A 19,385-nucleotide genomic window follows, 5' to 3' on the forward strand; every position below is an offset into this window, starting at 1 on the left:
TCTAGATTTAACTTAACTTTAAACTATTGAATTACTATTATTAGTTTTATAACCATTGTAGTGTATGCTGTCTAATGTTAACCAAACAATGGCCAAACAAAATCATTGATTGATTAACTTTTATATTATAACTGTAAAAATGTATAATTTAATTAATTTAAACAAAGAGTACAAGACTCTGCAGTATTATTTTAAATTTGAGTAAAGACCAACCTGAAAAAAAACCACTGTTTATTTGTATGCTTGTTATATTATAATTTTTGGACAATTGCTCATAATTTTTCATTATTATTCATTTTCTATTAATGGCCATTTACTTAATAACATTTATTTGCAAAACAAATTAATATTGTATTAAAGAAAAAACAAAGATGTTCACTTCAAAGTAACAGAATAATTTTTGGTCCTAAATTTTGATACATTTTACTGGTAGACCACTGCATGAAGAATTTGTTGAGTCTAATATGTCACAATTTACTTTATTTTGCTTTACTACATTTTTTTTTTATTACACAAGTGCAAGAATTATACAAAGATTTATACATAAATATACAATTTGCAACAAGTGGAAAACAAATAAACAAACATAAAAATGTAAAAAGGGTCATGCCAGTGATAAATTACAACAATTTAAAGTAATAAAAATAAGTCTTTCTTGCTTTTTTTGTTCTTGATTTCGTCTTATGTAGTACCATTGTTAAATTTCTTTTATAAAATGTTTACAGTTTGGCTCAGAACATGTAAGCAACACTGGTCCAGAAGCATTTCCTGTTTTTTAACACTAGATAAACGAACATATAGAACTGAAACAAAAACATCTTAAAGATAATGATATATGTGAAAAAATAAAGAACAGTTACAAACTGAAACAGGAAGTGTTTCTGGACCAGTAGTGTTTACATCTTTTGAAATGGTCAATACATGTTCTTGTTCCCCTCACTTTTAAGATGCCGGCTAACTACCCCCATGCGATTGGAGTTTTGTTGGAGTATTACAGAAAACAGCATGAGAAAGGGGGCGCTGTTTCCAAATAAGAAAGTGAGGGCGCGCGCAAATTCTTCACCGCGAACGCGGCAACATCGCTGTGCGCGCTCACGACACGGACACGCGTTCACGCACATCTGCGCGTGAAGAGAAAGAGAGCGAAGCGCCGTGTCCAGCGGCCTCGCGTTTATAATGGCGTCCAGGAGAAGAGAGGAGTACGAGCAGTTACATTGGAAATAAAACTTGTCACACAGGTAAATATTCAAGCTGTTTGCGCGCATGCAGCGCGAGTCTTTGTTTAAGCGTGCGTGGCAGGCTGCTGCGCAGGTGCAGGCGCTGCTCTGCTCTTGCTGCTGCTCTTGCTGTTGCTCGAGGTGTTTGTTATGACATTTTACCTTTAATGTTACTGTCATAGCAACATGTGAACGTCACGAATGTCGGGGATAACTGTTACACCCTGCGTTCACGCAACGCCCGGCCTTTATGTGTAAAGTCAGGTTTAAACATTGAGCATAGGTTTGTCAGCTAATGGACCGAATGGGTCAGAACCAGCAGGCCTGTACATAACAAAAGCACATGACTGACACAAAGATAGTTGTCTGCAGTGATTTTTTTTAGTTCCGCTACAGTGTCTTGTTTAAAACAGTCATACATTGAGTTCGTGATAGGCTTTGGCCTTTGATCGCGAATGTCAGGCTGCTTCCGCACGCACGTGCTGTTGCGTTTGTTTACGTTACAGGCAGCGTCACGTTGTGCACGTTTATTGTCAAAACTATAATAAATCAAGCGAAACATTGTTTTTACAATAACTGCGTTCTGTATATCTGTGTAGATATGTTTTTTATTGTATCTTTTTATTTCACGAGTTTTGTGCATTTGCATTTGCAAATCTGAATAACAAAAATGGTTACTGTAGTAAAACCATGGTAAGCTAACCGCAAAAATAATTAAACTATGACTAGTTTAGTAAAACCATGGTTTTGCTGATAGAAAGCAATACACAAAAATAGTTACTACACTTTTACCACAAAAAAGTACATTTTGGTGTATTAATAAAAATATTTGTTAAATTTATAGCGCTTTTCTGCAACACTTTACATATGAAAGGCGGATTCTTCATCCACCTGGATGATGCGACAGCAGCCATATTGTGCCAGAACGCCCACCACACACCAGCTTATTAGTGGAGAGGAGACGGAGTAATATAGCCAATTAAGTAGGCCAATGGATGCCAGGGAACACCCCTACTCTATTCTAATCTGTTAAATCATCTGTAGTTTCCCCCTGGACAGATATCTAGTGGCAGTGTTTCATAGTTTTTTTGTCAATATAGAAACTCAATTAATAAAATAACTGCAGTAAAAGTGTGACAACTAGTTCCGGTCTCCTTTTTGTGCACGGAGACCAGGACTCAGTAGTGGGGAACCCTGGGTCCTGGAGGGCCACTATCCTGCAGAGTTTAGTTCCAACCCTAATTAAACACACTTGAAAAATCTAATTCAAGTCTTTAGGATTACTTTGAAATGAAATTCAGGTGTGTTTGATTAGGGTTGGAACTAAATTCTGCCGGTCAGTGGCCCTCCAGGACCCATGGTTCCCCAACCCTGACATAGACATTAAAGATTCTGAAGAACTCAATGACATAATCTGTTAGGGGGCGTGCACACCAAAGCTTTTACGCCCGCAGTTGGCGCATGTTTTCAAAATGTGTTTTCATTACCTATATCTGAAAACTTCTTAAAACCAACATTCTCCAACTCCGCTTTGACTTAAATCCAGAGATAAAGCCTGAACTCGACGAGAGATGCTGTCCGCAGCGAGGCGTTGCCAAGTCCTCTGCTTTTTTCGAGTTTAGATTTGAGCTACTGTTTAAACTGTTTCCACCAGTTTTTTTTCTGCGGGTTAAAGATTAAATGATTTCGTTCATTTAGTTATTGGTATTTGGGCTGTGAATAGTCATTGGGATGCTTTTGGGCTTGTTTCGAATGTCCATTTGGGATGGTTCTGATACTCGAATCTGGCAACCCTGGCTGTGCGCTTGCGCAAACGTTCGGTACGGATTCTATAGAATGTACATGTATACTAACATTTTAATCAGATTGCAATGTTTAGGGTGCATGTAAACTGTATCGTCAAAACCTTCAGTCATATTAAATTCAATCGGATTGACAAAATTTTGTGCATGTAAACATAGCCAGTGTGAACAAGGTATTAGACCCCTTCAGCCTTATCATCCATCATCTTAGAAAACGGCGGACTGAGCCGACTGAGACGGTGATAGACATAGGGTTTGCGCCCACTAGTGGTGTGGAGGAAGTAATGTTATTTTAGCTTGAAAACAACATTTTAAAGGTAAAATAATGGAATTGATTAAAAATATCGATGTCAACTAATTATGAGCGTCAACGCTGCCGATTCTCTCGACCAATCGTGACAGCTCTGGTCATGAATCATAGTGTTGAGCTCTGCACTGATTGGCTGCTTCTTAGAGCAGTTCAGTTCAGTCGCTCTATGTGTGTGTAAACAGACCTTATGTTTGAGTCTGTATCAGACGAAGATGTAGAATTTGATGAATAATCAATTGTTTGAAGATTGTTAATGGAAGTTTCAGAGCAGGAAGAAGTTTGTTTTTTCAGTATGGACCTGCAAAATGTAATTGTAATGTCAATAGTAGAACTTTAGCCTAAACGCTAGCATATAGCATTAACTAGTAAATAGCGCTAACTCAGCAGTCACAACTTTGTTTTTAGCATTGTAACAACATTGTACTTAATTTAATGTTTGGGGCGTACATCATGACTGTAACGTCACAGTCTGTGTTATATTGAGATTGGTCTGTTTTCCAGCAATCTTTTGCATGCACAAGGTTTACATAAGACGGAGGAAACATTTGTGTTTAAGGCTCAAGATATGTCCTTACCATGGACAGACCTCTTATTATTCATCTATGCCTAGGTCAATGCAGTTTTTTTAAATTCTACGGCACCTTTAAATCAGTGGTCACAAGTTTAGACCATAATGTAACTAGCATGATCCTAAATCTGATGGAGCAGGCCTGTTTCACTAACATTTCAGTGTGATAATTGTATAATTTCATAATGTTTGGTTTTAAAATGTAGCTTATTTTCTTTAAAAGAAACAAATGTCTCAAAACAATAAACAAGAGTCTGTTTTTAATGTGACACGTGGAGCTGTTAATGTGATGACATTGCTACCATATTATTATCACAAATGTGGAACAACAAGAAGGAGTGGCGCTCCAACTACTGTCAGTCTTTTGTAAAAAAATTTTACAGCCCAAAGAAATAAGTGTGTAGCAAGGGTCACATAATGGCCTGATTGTAACTTGTTACCCAATAACAGTTGAAATAATCGTATGGTTTCGAAATAAGAAAAAAAAACAAGTATGTGACATTTTACCAAGATGTAGCTCATATACATGTTTTACATTAAATTAAAGACTCTTTAGATTTGTGTTTGTATTTCAGAGGGAAAATCTGTGTAGTTAGTCTGTTATAAAATGAAATGAAATTATTATATCACACTTGTTTTTAATGAGTTTCTTTTAGCAAAACTTGAGCAATGTGTTTGTGTCTTGTTTGTAAATCTGTTTTTGTGTGTGCGTGTGTATTTTAGGGCTGTCAATTAATAAAATTTAAGTCTAACTAATTACATTTAATCACGCACAAAAATTGAATGTAAATGGAGAAATTACACTGCAAAAAATGATGTGTTAATTTTTTACACATTATGTTTGTCATGCAATTTAAGGCCTTATTTCATGTTAAAATAAATGAAAGGACAACACAAGTTGTGTTAAACACAGTGACAGGAGTAATGGTTACAAAGTAATTCTGTTACTGTACCGCTAAAAGTAGTGGAATTAATAAACATGTAACAAAGTATTTTTTAAATCAAGTAACACAGTTACAATTACTGAAATTTAAATGAGTTGGTTACTCGAGTTACTCTATTTTGTGATATTATGAACACTTGCAGACAAGACATTTCTGATCCAATGTCGCAGGACCGTGGTGGGCGGCACAATTAATAATAACACAGAAGGTGTGTTAGTATAGGGACGACACATTTAAGTGTAATGGACTGCATTTATATATACATTACGTTATGTTTATTCTTATTTCTGGTTGTCCTAGTAAGAGTTTTAAAACAAACGAGTATCCATCCACTGCCGTAATGGAAAAAAGACTGATGGTGTTAACGCCACTGCTTCACACTAATTGGTAGTTCCTCCCAAAGGTCAATCATCAGTACAGAAGTCGCCAAGCTCTGCTGTTGCTCCCCGCTTGCAATGTGCATGCAGCTTTACATCGCTTATAGAAAGCTAAAAAAAACCTTCTCGCATCAGTGTTACAACCACAAATCGTCAACAAGAGTAAAATGTAATTGTCATTTAAAGAAACTCCTTCTATATCATTGGACACTGCGTTTTATTCTTTCAAAAACATCAGAACATTTTTAACTTTATAGGTCACTTTAGTGCCTTTTTGCGGTTAAATTGTTTAAAATCACTTAAGTGTTAACATTTGCAAGCCTTTGAAACACGTGCAAATGATCAGCTTTCACCCTATTTAAATTAGCGCATTAATCCGCGAATCGCATATGAGCCGAACCGTGGGTCGTGATCTGTACGGATCAAGGATCAACTGTGATTCGTTACACCACTATTAAGTATTAAAAAAACAAACATCTTGGGATACTTGGTAGCCTACAATATTCACCTCTTATGATTGGGCATTAGAGACTTGGGGTTGAGTAGGCTCCTTGCTGGTGGCAAGCTTCTCATTTCTCCGATTAGTCAACGACGACCGGAAGTAAACTTCACAGAGTATTGCACAGAAATATTGTCAAAGAACACAAAAAATAACAGAAAAAATATTTTTTTTGAAAGTTTCTGGTTTCGTTTCTGTTCCTTGGAAAACATCAAACGTTTCTCGTTCCTTGAACCGGTTCAAAGCCTTGATTATAAGACACATTTATATACCATTTTTGTGTAATATTAAACTGTACCTGTCAAAATAAATGGCAGCATCTGGATTACCATCTGTTATTAGTTTTGAGCGATTCTTATCTACAAACCTGCAAATGTCGTGACTGGCCAATCAGAATCAAGCATTACAAATAAGCCGTGTAATAATTTATAATAGAGAATAAACTTTATATAGAAAGTTAGGATATGCCATTTCATTTAATGCTTCAACTTTACTTTGCATCCTTAAAATTATATTTACTTATTGCGTGATAAACACATTTCATGCGTTGATGATCTATTCAATTATAGTTGTAATGTACATTTAAATAAATAAATCTTAACATTAAACGACACAGCATTTAATTCTCTGTGTAAAAGAAAAAACTGAATTTATAAATATGCACTTTACACAACTTTATTGCCATTTGTATTACCATAGTTTTACTAAATATCATGGTAAATTATAGGCAGTGGTAAATTTGTAGTAAATTTTCAGATGCCAAGGAAAGTCCCTTATACTTAGGAGCAACAATGTAGAGGTGTTTCTTGGAGGTAATAGTACATTATTTTAAAACAAAAGAGATGTAGGAGAAGGAAAGCCTCGTCTACTTGAGAGCAAACACATATTGAGGTGTTTCTGGGAGGTTTTGGCACATACTGCATCATCTTCAAATAATAATATGTGACTCCAATATTATGTAATATTGACGTGTTTCCATTGGCCGTATTTTCAATTCGCAATGTCAGTTGAGTTTACGCAATTTAAAGGCAGTTACTATCTACATCTTCTGGCTAAACAAGATATATGAATGATTATGTCAACATAAGTTTATCAATACAGGAGAAGCCGCTGGTCAACTTTATCAGCTGAGGAACAGACAAAGTTATGTTGTTTACGGTCATTGTTAAATACTCTTGCCCGTGTTGCCATTGCTTGTTGACTTTTTGGACTTGAAAATGAAATAAAACTGATTACAACCACCTTTTTAAAGCTGTTTTGGTAGCTCGTTAATGACAAACTACAGACATCAAGCTAAGAAACCTGAAGCTTTGAAGATCCTGCCTGCAGGCACATGCAAAGCTTTATGGGTAGTTTAACAATCTGTGAAAAAGTAGGATATGGTTGTTATTTGCAATTTATAGGTGTGGTTTATATGGGTCTGCTCTTATGGGCTGTGGTCCACATTTCAGGTCAGGTAAATGCATTTAACAGGGCAATTGATTTGTTGTTGAGTTGTTCGTTACAAGTGTTGTTGGCTTTCAGACCACTGCCATGGTCATCTTGGCAAATTGCAATGATTTTATTGGTTTTACTGCATTTAACAAGTGCTTTTTAATAGCACTTTAGAATAGACATGAAACATAAAGCCACAATGTCCCAACAAATGTGCCTTCGTATCTCTGCATAGGTGAGAAAGAGGATGGTGAGCAGTCAAGCCAAATACGAACTGATCCAAGAGGTGGGCCGGGGCAGTTACGGTGTGGTATACGAGGCAGTCGTACACCAGACAGGCGCTCGTGTGGCTGTGAAGAAGATCCGCTGCCATTCCCCGGAGAACGTGGAGCTGGCCCTGAGGGAATTCTGGGCACTGAGCAGCATTCAGAGCCAGCATCCCAACGTCATTCACCTGGAGGAATGTGTCCTTCAGAGAGACAGTCTTGCTCAGAGGATGAGCCACGGCTCCAGCTCGTCACTCTACCTGGAGGTATTTTTCCCACAATGCCCTGTCAGTGTAGTGTTACCGCTCGCTAGTGTCCACGTCAAGGTCTTTTTGCACCTTCTGACAGTTAAGTTTCTATTTGAAACCTGTGTGACATGTTTTTTTTTACAGAAGACAAAAAGACAATTTGAATATCCGTTGGGTGAATTCAATACAAAGGCACTTCATAATGACCCACTTTAGTGACTGCTTAATGCCAGTATCAGAGGGTATTCAGTCGGTTTAACCTTGGATTATCACATCCACATAACCAAACACAAACTAAACTATTAGCACTTTTCTATTCTATTTTAATAAGTGAAAAAAGTCTCTGTAACTCAAAAGTCTTCTTCTGGTTCAACAACAGATGTACATTAGACACACACATACATCGTGGTCTAAACCAATCAGATAGGGAAGGGCGGACATCTCCCCTCCCTCATTATGGGCGTTTCACACGGTAGGCGGCAACCGCAAGTTTTTAGTTCTTTTTCAATGGACCATTTCGGAGGATGTGGACAACATTGGTCCAGAAGCACTTCCTGTTTCAGTTTTTTAACACAAGATAAATGTTGGGATAAAATACAACCAACAGAACATATAGAACTGAATCAAAAATCTTAAACATAATGATATATGTGAAATAAACAGAAACAGGAAGTGTTTCTGGACCAGTGTTGTTTACATCTTTTGAAAGGGTCTATAGGAGACGTGCGAAAAGTGGCAAAATGGGGGTGGATACAGAGGTGAAGCGGAGTTGGTCCACACACCTTGCCTGTGTACCCCCCCCAAAAAACTGTCCCTTTTAAGGACAACGACAGGCGCCTTTGAAGATAAACATATTTGCATTAAATGCTGCACAAAACGCTTCCACTATACACGAGAAAGCTGTAGTTGCTTGCTGCGTTTCCGCCGCTTGCTGCGTTTCCGCCGCTTGCTGCGTATTGTGTGAAACGGCCTTAGAGAGAGAGAGAGAGACAAAAAGCACGAACGAGTCTGAGTCTGTGCGCACAAGAGAGAGAGACAAAATGTGTGTGCGCAAAACAGAGCGAGTTTGCGCAAGAGAAGGAAGCCTAAATACATGAAACACTGAAACACCTTTACCTATTACCACTATATCGACTAATATCTCATTAATACTGAATTCTTTATTGCCAAATCAGTTAAATAAATCCATTGTGTGCTTTTGTACTCATTAACCAGAAATTAAAGAGCACCCCCTTATAATCACTGCATTTTCTTGTAGAAAATCATCATTAGCCAACAAACTTATGCGGCATTAAATATACAAATTTCATATTTTCAGTCTCTGTTTCCTTTACTATTAGCTATGCGTCTCGTATCTCGTAACTGGGAAGTTATGTTTTTACTTACATGTTGTGTATATATATATTTATACAGCAGTTCTTTCTGGTTCTGGAATCTGATTGGCTAAGAGGGGTGCAATATTCTACTGATAACGGCACAGTAACCGCTTCACCTTTCGTATCATTCCGGCACCTAGTGAATGGAGGTCCTCTAAACAGGCTCATCTCTGAATGGAGAAACTGCACACACACACGGACACACACAAACGCGCTGTTTTTAATCACTCTCCGTGTGTCTCATTAGTTCACTAGCTCGTAAATCAGTGTGTGTATCCCAAGTTATTATTCCGTCAAAGATCAGCGCTCTTGGATGTTACGTTAAACTTAATGGAAGTTATGTCTTGTCACATCGTGTGGACGATTAACACTTGGAAAGAGGAATGGAAACAATTTTTTTCTGGAGCAATATCTCTTCTCAGAACGCGAAAACACAGTGGAACTGCAGGTAAGCACCGCAGCTTTTAAAAGTGGACATTGATCATTTACTTTATCGTGACGTGACTATTAAAACATGTTATGAGATATCGCCACTGGTATATTTATAAGCAGCATGTAAAAACATCTCTCTGACACTTATAAAAAAAACGTTTTATATAGTACTGACAAGAACAAAGTTTAATAATAATCGAGTGCTCGTATCGCGTTAAGAGTAAATGGGAAAGCAATAGTAACATTATAGAAGTATAGTTTTATTAACTTTTACCTCGCGCCAAAACAATAACAACACAAAAGACACTAAATATGAATAAAAAAACAAGTAATAGTTTGATCATGACACCAAATACTGCTGATTTGATCTCATTTTGACGATCAAAAACAAACTAGGCCAACATGAGAGCCAGGGAATCCCTGTCAGAGATGTAGCCCAGAGAGGGCGGTGGTCAGCGGGGCGAGTAAACACTGACGTCCGCTCATGCTTTGGTTCTCATTCGTATCGAATCTCACTAAGCAAACGTTCAAACAGGCGCTATCTTTACTAATCGACTGCAGATTTAAATATAATACATATACATTCTCGACTGAACTAATCTTAAAACTACACTTTGTGACCAAAAAACGGTAATATAAAGAAACGGCTTTTCCGTCCATTGAGTTGTTATGAGATTCAAAGCAGCCGAAAGTGTTACCTGTCATTCTGGCCACCCTCAAATCCGTGGCGGAAGAAGTAGTTCTCAAACAAAGAGGCTTTTAAAATAACTCTGTTTTTTTCTAGTTTTCGTTTTTCAAATGTGTGCCGTCGAACTGTTGTATAAAAGCAATATCGCTCTCGGAGTCGTGTGATATAGCTCTATATCATCACGGATGTGATTGCCTACGGCCTCGTGCCTCTGGCCTAATCACAGCCGTGATGATATAGAGCTATATCACACTCCTACTCGAGTGATATTGCTTAAATATTTAATATATATATAGCCCTGGTACCACCTCGGTTGAGGTTTCAAGCAAGCTGAGCTGAAACTTAAACGTGAAAACACTTTAGATCACTGATTGGTCTGAGAGACTTGTCATTACCAGCGTCATTGCTAAATGGAAGATTAACTTTAGCCATGTGTGTGCGCTGTCTCGAGCAAACTAGTAATGTTGTCATCTGTGTTTTGTTGTAAGATCCCAAAATCCCTTTTAGCTGTGAAAAACATCCACAGGTTGAGAGTCAGGAACACCATACCAGTGTTTTACACAGACTTGCAGAAATGTCTCTGTTTTAATAAACATGAAGGAAGATATTTTGAGGAATGTTTGTAACCAAATTGTTCATAAGCTCCATTTATTTCCGTAGTATTCTTTTCCTGCTATGGAAGTGAATGGGGCTCATGATCGGTTTGGTTACAAACATTCTCAAAATATCTTCATTCATTTACAGGTTTGTAACAACATAAGAGTGAGTAAATCATGCCAGATTTTTCATTTTTGGGTGAACTATCCCTTTAAATAAGGCTCAGCGGAGTGTGTCGACTGAAGTCATGATAATCCAAAACATAAACGGTACACACATGTTAATAGAATTAGTAATTGCATTAACAATAATATAAAATTGCAATAACATTTTGCTTGTATTTTTTCACCCAGCTTGCCGCAGTGCATTCTGGGTTCATTTACACCATATATTTTGAATCGCTTTTTTATGACAATGTGATATCATTACTGTTCCAAAAATTTAAATTAATGTAAGTTGTTTTTATCACCTACCCCTAATATATAGCAGGAACCAATACACAAAGTGGTTTTAAGCTTGTATTTATTTATTTATTTCAATTTAGCTGGTGGAAACCTCCCTGAAAGGTGAGATTACGTTTGACCCCCGCTGCGCCTACTACATGTGGTTTGTCATGGACTTCTGCGACGGTGGAGACATGAATGCCTACCTGCTTTCCCGCAAGCCCAGCCGCAAGACCAACACCAGCTTCATGCTGCAGCTGGGCAGCGCTCTGGCATTTCTGCATCGTAACCAGATCATCCACCGAGACCTCAAACCCGACAACATCCTCATCTCGCAGGGCCGAACCCTGGCCGGCAGCCCTGATCCCATCCTGAAGGTGGCCGACTTCGGCCTCAGCAAGGTCTGCTCCTGTTCAGGCCTGAACCCAGAGGAACCGGCCAGCGTCAACAAGTGTTTCCTGTCCACGGCTTGCGGGACGGACTTCTACATGGCCCCGGAAGTATGGGAGGGCCACTACACGGCTAAGGCAGACATTTTCGCCCTGGGGGTGATCATATGGGCTATGGTGGAGCGGATAACATTTGTTGACGTGGAGACGCAGAAGGAGCTGTTGGGAAGCTACGTGCAGCAGGGTGAGGATATTGTGCCTTTGGGGGAGGCTCTGCTGGAAAACCCCAAAATGGAGCTCCACATCCCGGCCCGAAAGAAAAGCATGAACGCTGGCATGAAGCAATTGATTCGAGAGATGCTGTCGGCCAATCCGCAGGAGCGGCCTGATGCGGTCGAGCTAGAGCTGAGACTTGTCCGTATCGCGTGCAGGGAACTCGACTGGGACACGTGAGAAAAAATCCATGGGAACTTTATTGTGATTCCTGCCATCTTGAAGTGAGCATTGAAATGTATTGTTTGTGGGCAAATAGGGGTTTTTGGGGGCCAGTTGCACTGCTCCTTAAAGGGATTCATTGTACACAAAGTGTAAAATGTATTTCATGGTCTCATCTGTCCATAAGCGCATAGTCTCATAAAGGTTAAAGATTCCACCTTGATCCTGCACAGAGGTCCACAGAATTCCCAGAACATTCCAGCATGCACAACAAACTGCTTTTTTTCCTGAAGTCAAACTAATTTGATTTCAATCTCGGGTACTCCTTTTGTCTTTTGATTTTATTGTCTTTGACGGCTTGTCCCGCCTCGCTCCTGGTGCTAATTCAATTTCTAATGCAAAGCGGAAGCGAGCGCAGTAAATAACGGCCTCTTTTACAGCCACCTTAATATTTTCCTGGTCAGTTTTAACAGCTTTTTTACAACACAATCAATATCTGTTATTCTGCACTTTGCTCACAAAAGGGCTTCAGGGAGTTGTATTTATGTCAGTCTATTTGAAATCTCTGTGTTTTCATCTTTTCTACAAAATACTTGACAGGCAATAGTTTGTAGTCAAAATCTCAAAAGTGGTGCGTTAAATTTAAACTTTTACATGTTCGATTAATTACGTTCGAATAATTAGTAATCCGGACATCTGTATAAAAAGCAAGAGTAATTGACAAGCATCTTATAAGGAATGTCTGTCAGAGGTGTAAAGCAAGTCATAAATGGAGTCACAGACAAAGCTTCCTGCTGGAAACTAACAAATGTGCATGTTAAAAAATGCATTTCCGGGTGACTCTCTTTTGACTAGTACAGTATCAATATGTTTCTTTCTCCTGTCTAGTTTAAAAATGAGCCCATGACACAAGCTGGAGTTTCACATGATGAAATAGCCAGAATTGCTTACTGTGCTTTCACACCACCACCGGCGAGAGTGTAAATAAAAGCTCTGGCTGCCCTGCCAATGATGCTATAGAAAAGGTGTAGTGGACGCTCTGACGCTCGAATGCATTCTCTGAACTTCTCTCAAGTAGAGGTTTCCGCCTTCCGATTGGTTGCAGCCTAACGGCGCATTCACAAGGGGCATAAGCGTTAATGCTTAACGGAAGGCTTGTCTGAAGCGTGGCCAACAGCCAATCACAGGGGCCGCAGCACATGCTCCGGCCTTCCATAAACGTAATTGGCTGGCTCTGCCTAGGTTATTTGCATAAGGCAATCTGATTGGCTGATGCTCGCGTTGCCACTTGAAAAGTTGAGAAATGTTCAACTTCTGCCCGCAAGCAACAGCAGTGACGCGGTGCCGACGGATCCACAATTCAGTTCGCCAGCGCTTGACGTCACCCATTAAAAATGAATGGGAAGCTTCAACGCTTACGCACCGTGTGAATGCGCCGTAATGTTTCTGCCTTCTGATTAGTTGCCGCCAAACAGCGAGCGTCGTAGCTCATTACCATAACGTTGAACTTATTTCAACTCTCGTTGATACCATAGACTGTAAAAAAAGATGGACGACACCTGTTCGCTCTCTTCCATTGGTGAAAAGTGAAGCCGCCAGTGTCCCGATATGGCGCTGACATCTTGGGTCTTGAGTCTGCGCAGTAGCGATTTCGGGACCAGTCCTGCGCAGTAGTGAGCAGGAAGTAAAGCTGCGAAATCAAGACCCCGCTCTCGCAGAATGCGCATATCACACGATATCACAGCTGTCAATCATGACGTGACACCACCGTTTTTATATAATTAAATAACTAACTAAACACAAACTTATTTTAAAAACAAACATTTGAATTTACATCAGCGTGATTAAAAACTACAATAAATGACAAAAACCAGTTTTGGAAAAAAGATAATTAAATTGTAATAAAATTTTTAGTTGGTCTCAAGTCCCATTGCATAACATGGGGAGGCGGGCTTTATGACCTATACTGGGACCAGTCACTGGGGGGTGATTGAGACATTTTGGATTCACTTTTCAGGGCTTGTGCGGCACGCTTGGTTGAGGTTCATGACACCGTACACGACGCACCGCGCAGCTGCTCACCGGAGCTCGTCGCCGGCTCTCATTGAAAATTAATGACTTCCGGCTACTTTGACGCTCTCGCCGATGCCAGTCTGAACGCACAGTTAGCCAGGTTGTGCTACCAAATGGCCATATTATCCATTTTGAAAATCTAAATAATTAAAACTTTTTTGATTAATAGAAATAACTGTAACTTCTTTAAAATATTAACATTTTGATAAAGCAAAAAAACCCCACTAAATTGCATACGTGTGTATTTACTATTCATCATAAAGGTATAAGCACAGGGTTTAAGACAAGCCAGAAAAGACAACCTCATGAAGAAAAAACACTCGATAAAAATGTGCATGTTGTACTAGTAAAAGGTTTTGACATGGCTACTCATTTCCAGGTTATTTTTCAAAATATTTAATTTTAACTCTATTCTATTACACCTACACACACTTCAATCAGCTTTATAAGGTTTTAAACAGAATTGAAGGATTTACAATCTTAAAAATAAAAGGTGTTTTATGATGCCATAGAATAACCTTTTCTGTCTAAATGGTTATTTAAAGCACATTTACATCTAAAGCACCTTTCTGTTTCACAAAAGGTGAAAAAATGTTCTTCAGATTATAAAAATAGAAATTGTTTTTAAAGAACCTTTGACTTAATTTTTTTTTTTGAGGAACCAAAAAAATGTTTTTCTATGGCATAGATGTAAAGAACCTTTCAAGCACCTTAATTTTTAAGAGTGTACCATCATTCATTTCAACATTTTTTATTTTTGACATAGTTTTGACAGTAATATATAATAAATGAATCAAAATAATATATAGGCATAGTTTGTCTACCATACCTTTACAAAAAGCATTTTAACCACAAGAAAAACATTCAATCAAGTGTGTCCAAACTTTTGACTGGTAGTGTACATTTAAAGGTGCAGTGTACATTTTAGGAGGATATATTGACAGAAATGCAATACAATATACATAACTTTAGTAGTGGTGTATAAAAATCGTACATAATGACTTGGTATGTTTAATTACTTTCGAATGAGCCATTTACATACAAAGTTACCATTTTGCACCGCCATATTTCTACAGTAGCCCTTAACAGACAAACTCCTCTTCAGAGTTATTTTCGTTAGAGGTCGACCGATATTGGATTTTGCCGATAGTGATAACCAAGGTGGGCACTAACTGCCGATAACCGATAAATTAACCAATAGTTTTTGACCATTTACTGAATACAAACACAACACTCATAACTCATTCACTAAGCTCAAACATAACACAACAAAGTTGTGCTGAACTTTATTACCAAATTAGAATAAAGAATTGACACAATTATTTTTACTTTTAAGTAAAAAGTAAATATGAATATTAACTATCAACAAACCTTAGAGTAGCCTAAGCAAACTAAAATAATACTAAACCAAAGCAACATACCACAGAACAAAAAAACAGATTCAAACTATAGAAACAGTATAGCATGAACTGTTGTTAAAAATGACAAATTAAATAATGTCAGTACGAATTTTTTTTTAGTTTATCACAACTAAAACTTTCGGTCAGAATTTTTGCCGATGAATGATAGTTATCGGCGCGGATTAATCGGCAAATCCGATGAATTGGTCCGCCTCTACTTTTCGTCACTGTTGTCTCAGACCATGACATGTTTGTCCTATGGTGGCTACCGTAGCTTTGCTGAGAGTTGGCAATTCGCAATCTCACCACTAGATGCCGCTGAAATCTATACATGGCACATTTAAAACAAAGAATCGCCCGTTTTGAAGAATGACCCCTGTGATCTGAAATTACTTTGTAGACATGAAGTACATTCGCCATGGACCGTGGCATTATTTAGCAATACGTTTCGATATTTTCTGATGAGTGCGCATCGATCTTAATATGAATGCTTAAAACAGCCAGCTTCGATTTGAGACACAAATCTTATCTGTTAGCATGGAAAGAGATGCCAATTATAACGAACTAATGTATCCGTCACACTTCTCACCTGCAGGGAAAAGCATACAGGGAGTGTGAAAGGATGAAAGTGGAGAGGCATGAAACACACTCGCACATCCACAAGGCTCTGTGAGCTGAGGATCTTGTGTTGTTGACACATAAAACCAGCACGCTCAATTTGATCTTTGCTACACTCTTGTCATTTTTTTCCCAGGAAGGCGCATCTTACTGGTAATCCCCTCTGCCACGCTCATGACAGACCAATGCTAAGCCTGTTAAGTTATTAGGTAGAGAGGGAATTCTCTGATACCATAACCATCATTCAAGTCAATGTTATAGGCAGCTGACACTTGAGCACTTGTGGCTGTACCGCTGTCGCTTTAAACACAGAACCGGTCCTGCTCTGGGATAAGCGGAGGCATTAATATTTAATGCTGCGGTTATCTATGCCGTTTTACCCTTTTTGAAGTGGGGCAAGCTGTAAATGAAAACCAGCAAAAATTTAATTCAGAGCAATGGCTTAAATTATCCCTCTTAAATATATTTTCTTTTGTAGACGCCTCTTTTCTGACTGTGGCATTATCTTATAATCCATGTTATCACAAGAATAAAGAATGGAGGGATTATTTTTCTCACAGCCGCTATTTCTGATCTCTCAGATATTATTTGATCTGCCTTTTTGTTGAGATTAACATAATTTATGCCTTATTTTTAAAATCCTTTTGCCCTTGTGAGCATATGGTTGCCTGAACTTCTTATAAAAGACTGAGTAACAGTTGCCAGACAAACACTACTTGGTGAAGTCTGTCAGTATTAATGAAGTCTCGTGTGAACAGGGCTCGCATGGACGCTAAAACACTGGAGCCTGTAAAGCCGATGTGCAGATGATTGTCAGATGGTGGTCAATGAGTAGCAGGTCTTGTTTTTAAAGCCTAAATTAAAATCGGTTTATTTGTGGCCTAAATCTGTTTTTCCCTAAATTTTTGGATGACAGTGTGAACAATCATGTTGAATGTGTGTCCTAGCTGTTCTACCAGGATTCAAATGTTTTGTACACAACATCTACTGTCTTAACATTTAAAACATTTAAAAGTACCATTTCCCCCTTTACCTTCATAATAAATTGAAATAATAAATCATGAAACCGCAATAAGCTGGTTGAATAGAGAATAACCAACACAATCTTATGGCAATTTGTATATTTTATGAGGTGGCTAATCTGTAAAAATTTGTACAACCACATTTGTAAGTTTTTGTACAATTTGCTTTCAAGTAAAAAAAACGATTTGCCCGTAACGTTGGCGTTGTGGTAAGTGGTAGTTTATTTCATGACAAACGTACCTTTTTGTACAATTCACGTTGTACGAATTCATACAAATTAGCCAACTTGTAAAAATGTACAAGTTCTGATGAGTTTAGGCTGGAATATCTCTGTTCGTGTCCACTGATTTGCTTTGTCTGTAGATACTGTACAAGAGTATTAGTCTGAACTGCACAGATTGTGTCCTGATGATTTTAAATGTGTGCTTTTTGAATGATGGATGAATTTGTATTGTGGATTGGGCTGTTTGTTTTGGTTGTTATAAGTAGCCTGCTGACATGATTACATGATCTTCTGTGTGTTTCTGGATTTCTGTGCTGTTTCAGTGTATACAGATATGATCTTTTGGCCTAAGGTTAAGGTTGTTATTAGGTGTGTAAAATTGGGAGCACAACTGTATTTCACTTTTGTAACAAAGTTGTTTTTGTTTTATAAACAAGCACTGGATCATTTTTCCCACAGTGCTTTGCTCACAGATTCTGCCCTGATCAACTATTGCGAACTACTGATGATGCACTGTGACTTAAGTGCTTTTTAGTTTTGACTATTTGTGTTGTAAAGTATTTTGAGATATACAGAAGTTCATGAGAGGGGATCCTCTAAGTGAGTGTGTAAGTTATTGTTGGGATTTGCTTTACTAATAAAATTTGCACTTAAATCATGTTTTCTATTAAAGCATTTTTGTGTTATTTGTGTATTAATGAATTTGTATGTTGACCACTGGTTAAAGGGGTCATATTGTTAAAAATCTTACTTTTTCTATGTTTAACCCTCATAAGCCCATATTTTCCTTGGGGGTCAAAATGACCCCAGAAATTAAAAGTGATTTCAAAAAATATATACATTTTTAATGATAAAAAAATAAATCTTTTTTTTTTGTTTACTTCCCATCTATACAATAATGCTGCACTGTAAAATATTTGCTGTAATTATGCCGCTGGTTGCCTGTAACTTACTGTAGAAGATAAAGACTGAAAATGTTTCATGTTCTTTTAACTTTGAACAAACTGTTGCCAGTATATAACATAAATGTAAAATCTACAGTAAGTTACTGGCAGCTAGTTGCCAGTAATACCCAGTAATACTGTAAATTCTACAGAATTTTTATAGGAGATATGAAGTACTTTTATACCTGTTTACCACTCAATTCCTCAACTACACCATTAGCTTGGCTGAAAAATATAAATTTTTTATGAAAAATTCACATAAATTAACATCTAGATGTTTTGTGTTGAATTTGGCCATTTGGTGTGTAGAGAAAAAACATAAAAGAATTACAGTTTAGGAAATAAATCATTTCGACCAGCAGATAGAGACCCATTCATTTTACTGGATGTGGACAACTGCTCAACATCACTACTTTAGTGACACATTTTGTGAATTTATGTTTATATAAACATTAGAAAGGACATTAAAAATAAATATTATTTCAAATAGTAGAATTTTTTTTGTAGTTTTTGATGCATTTTAAAATGTCTGTTTTTACAAAATGCCAAAGAAATTTGACTGAATGTTAGTGTCTGTGTGTGTGCGTGTTTGTGACTTTGTCTTTCTGTGTGTGCGTGTGCCTTTATCTGTGTGTAAGTTTTACTGTGTCTTTGTGTGTTTGTGTGTGTTTATGCGCGCGTGTGTGTCTATGTTTGCGTGCACACACTTGTGTGAGCATTTTACATCTTTGTTTTGCATCTGTGGCTGTTTTTTGCCAAATTCTATAAGAAATGCTCTCTGTGGCAGTCATACCTTTGTGTGTGTGTGTGTGTGTGTGTGTGTGTGTGTGTGTGTGTGTGTGTGTGTGTGATTGAGCATATCTTTTCTATATTGCATTTGCTCTAGTACCAGGCCTACCTTTCTGTGTTAAAATTTTCAGATTTATTCTGTATGCATTGATTTTTTTGACAAATATATATTTTTTCATTTTTCATTCATTTCAATTGGGGTAATTTTTACCCCCAAAGGGCCTCTTTAGGTAAATTTTTTAACACCTCTTTAAAACGGCCGAATCAAGCCCAGTTTTTTTATATGAATC

The 19,385-nt window shown here is 37.8% G+C and overlaps 1 protein-coding gene across 2 annotated transcripts; it reads left to right on the forward strand.

Moving 5' to 3' along the window:
• Positions 1-1,081: 1,081 nt before the first annotated feature.
• On the forward strand, positions 1,082-18,022 carry pdik1l (PDLIM1 interacting kinase 1 like). Of its 2 annotated transcripts, XM_055220336.2 has the most exons (4): positions 1,082-1,238; positions 7,387-7,683; positions 11,303-12,087; positions 16,094-18,022. In XM_055220336.2, exons 2-3 carry the CDS (start codon positions 7,399-7,401, stop codon positions 12,041-12,043), a joined length of 1,026 nt encoding a protein of 341 aa, XP_055076311.1. In that variant the 5' UTR covers positions 1,082-1,238; positions 7,387-7,398; the 3' UTR covers positions 12,044-12,087; positions 16,094-18,022. The 2 variants fall into 2 exon arrangements, with proteins under 2 accessions (XP_055076311.1, XP_055076312.1); XM_055220337.2 differs by having other exon boundaries at positions 11,303-18,022.
• The last annotated feature ends 1,363 nt before the right edge of the window (positions 18,023-19,385 follow it).

This window comes from Misgurnus anguillicaudatus, chromosome 20 (assembly GCF_027580225.2).
Source record: "Misgurnus anguillicaudatus chromosome 20, ASM2758022v2, whole genome shotgun sequence".
Lineage (NCBI taxonomy): Eukaryota > Metazoa > Chordata > Actinopteri > Cypriniformes > Cobitidae > Misgurnus > Misgurnus anguillicaudatus.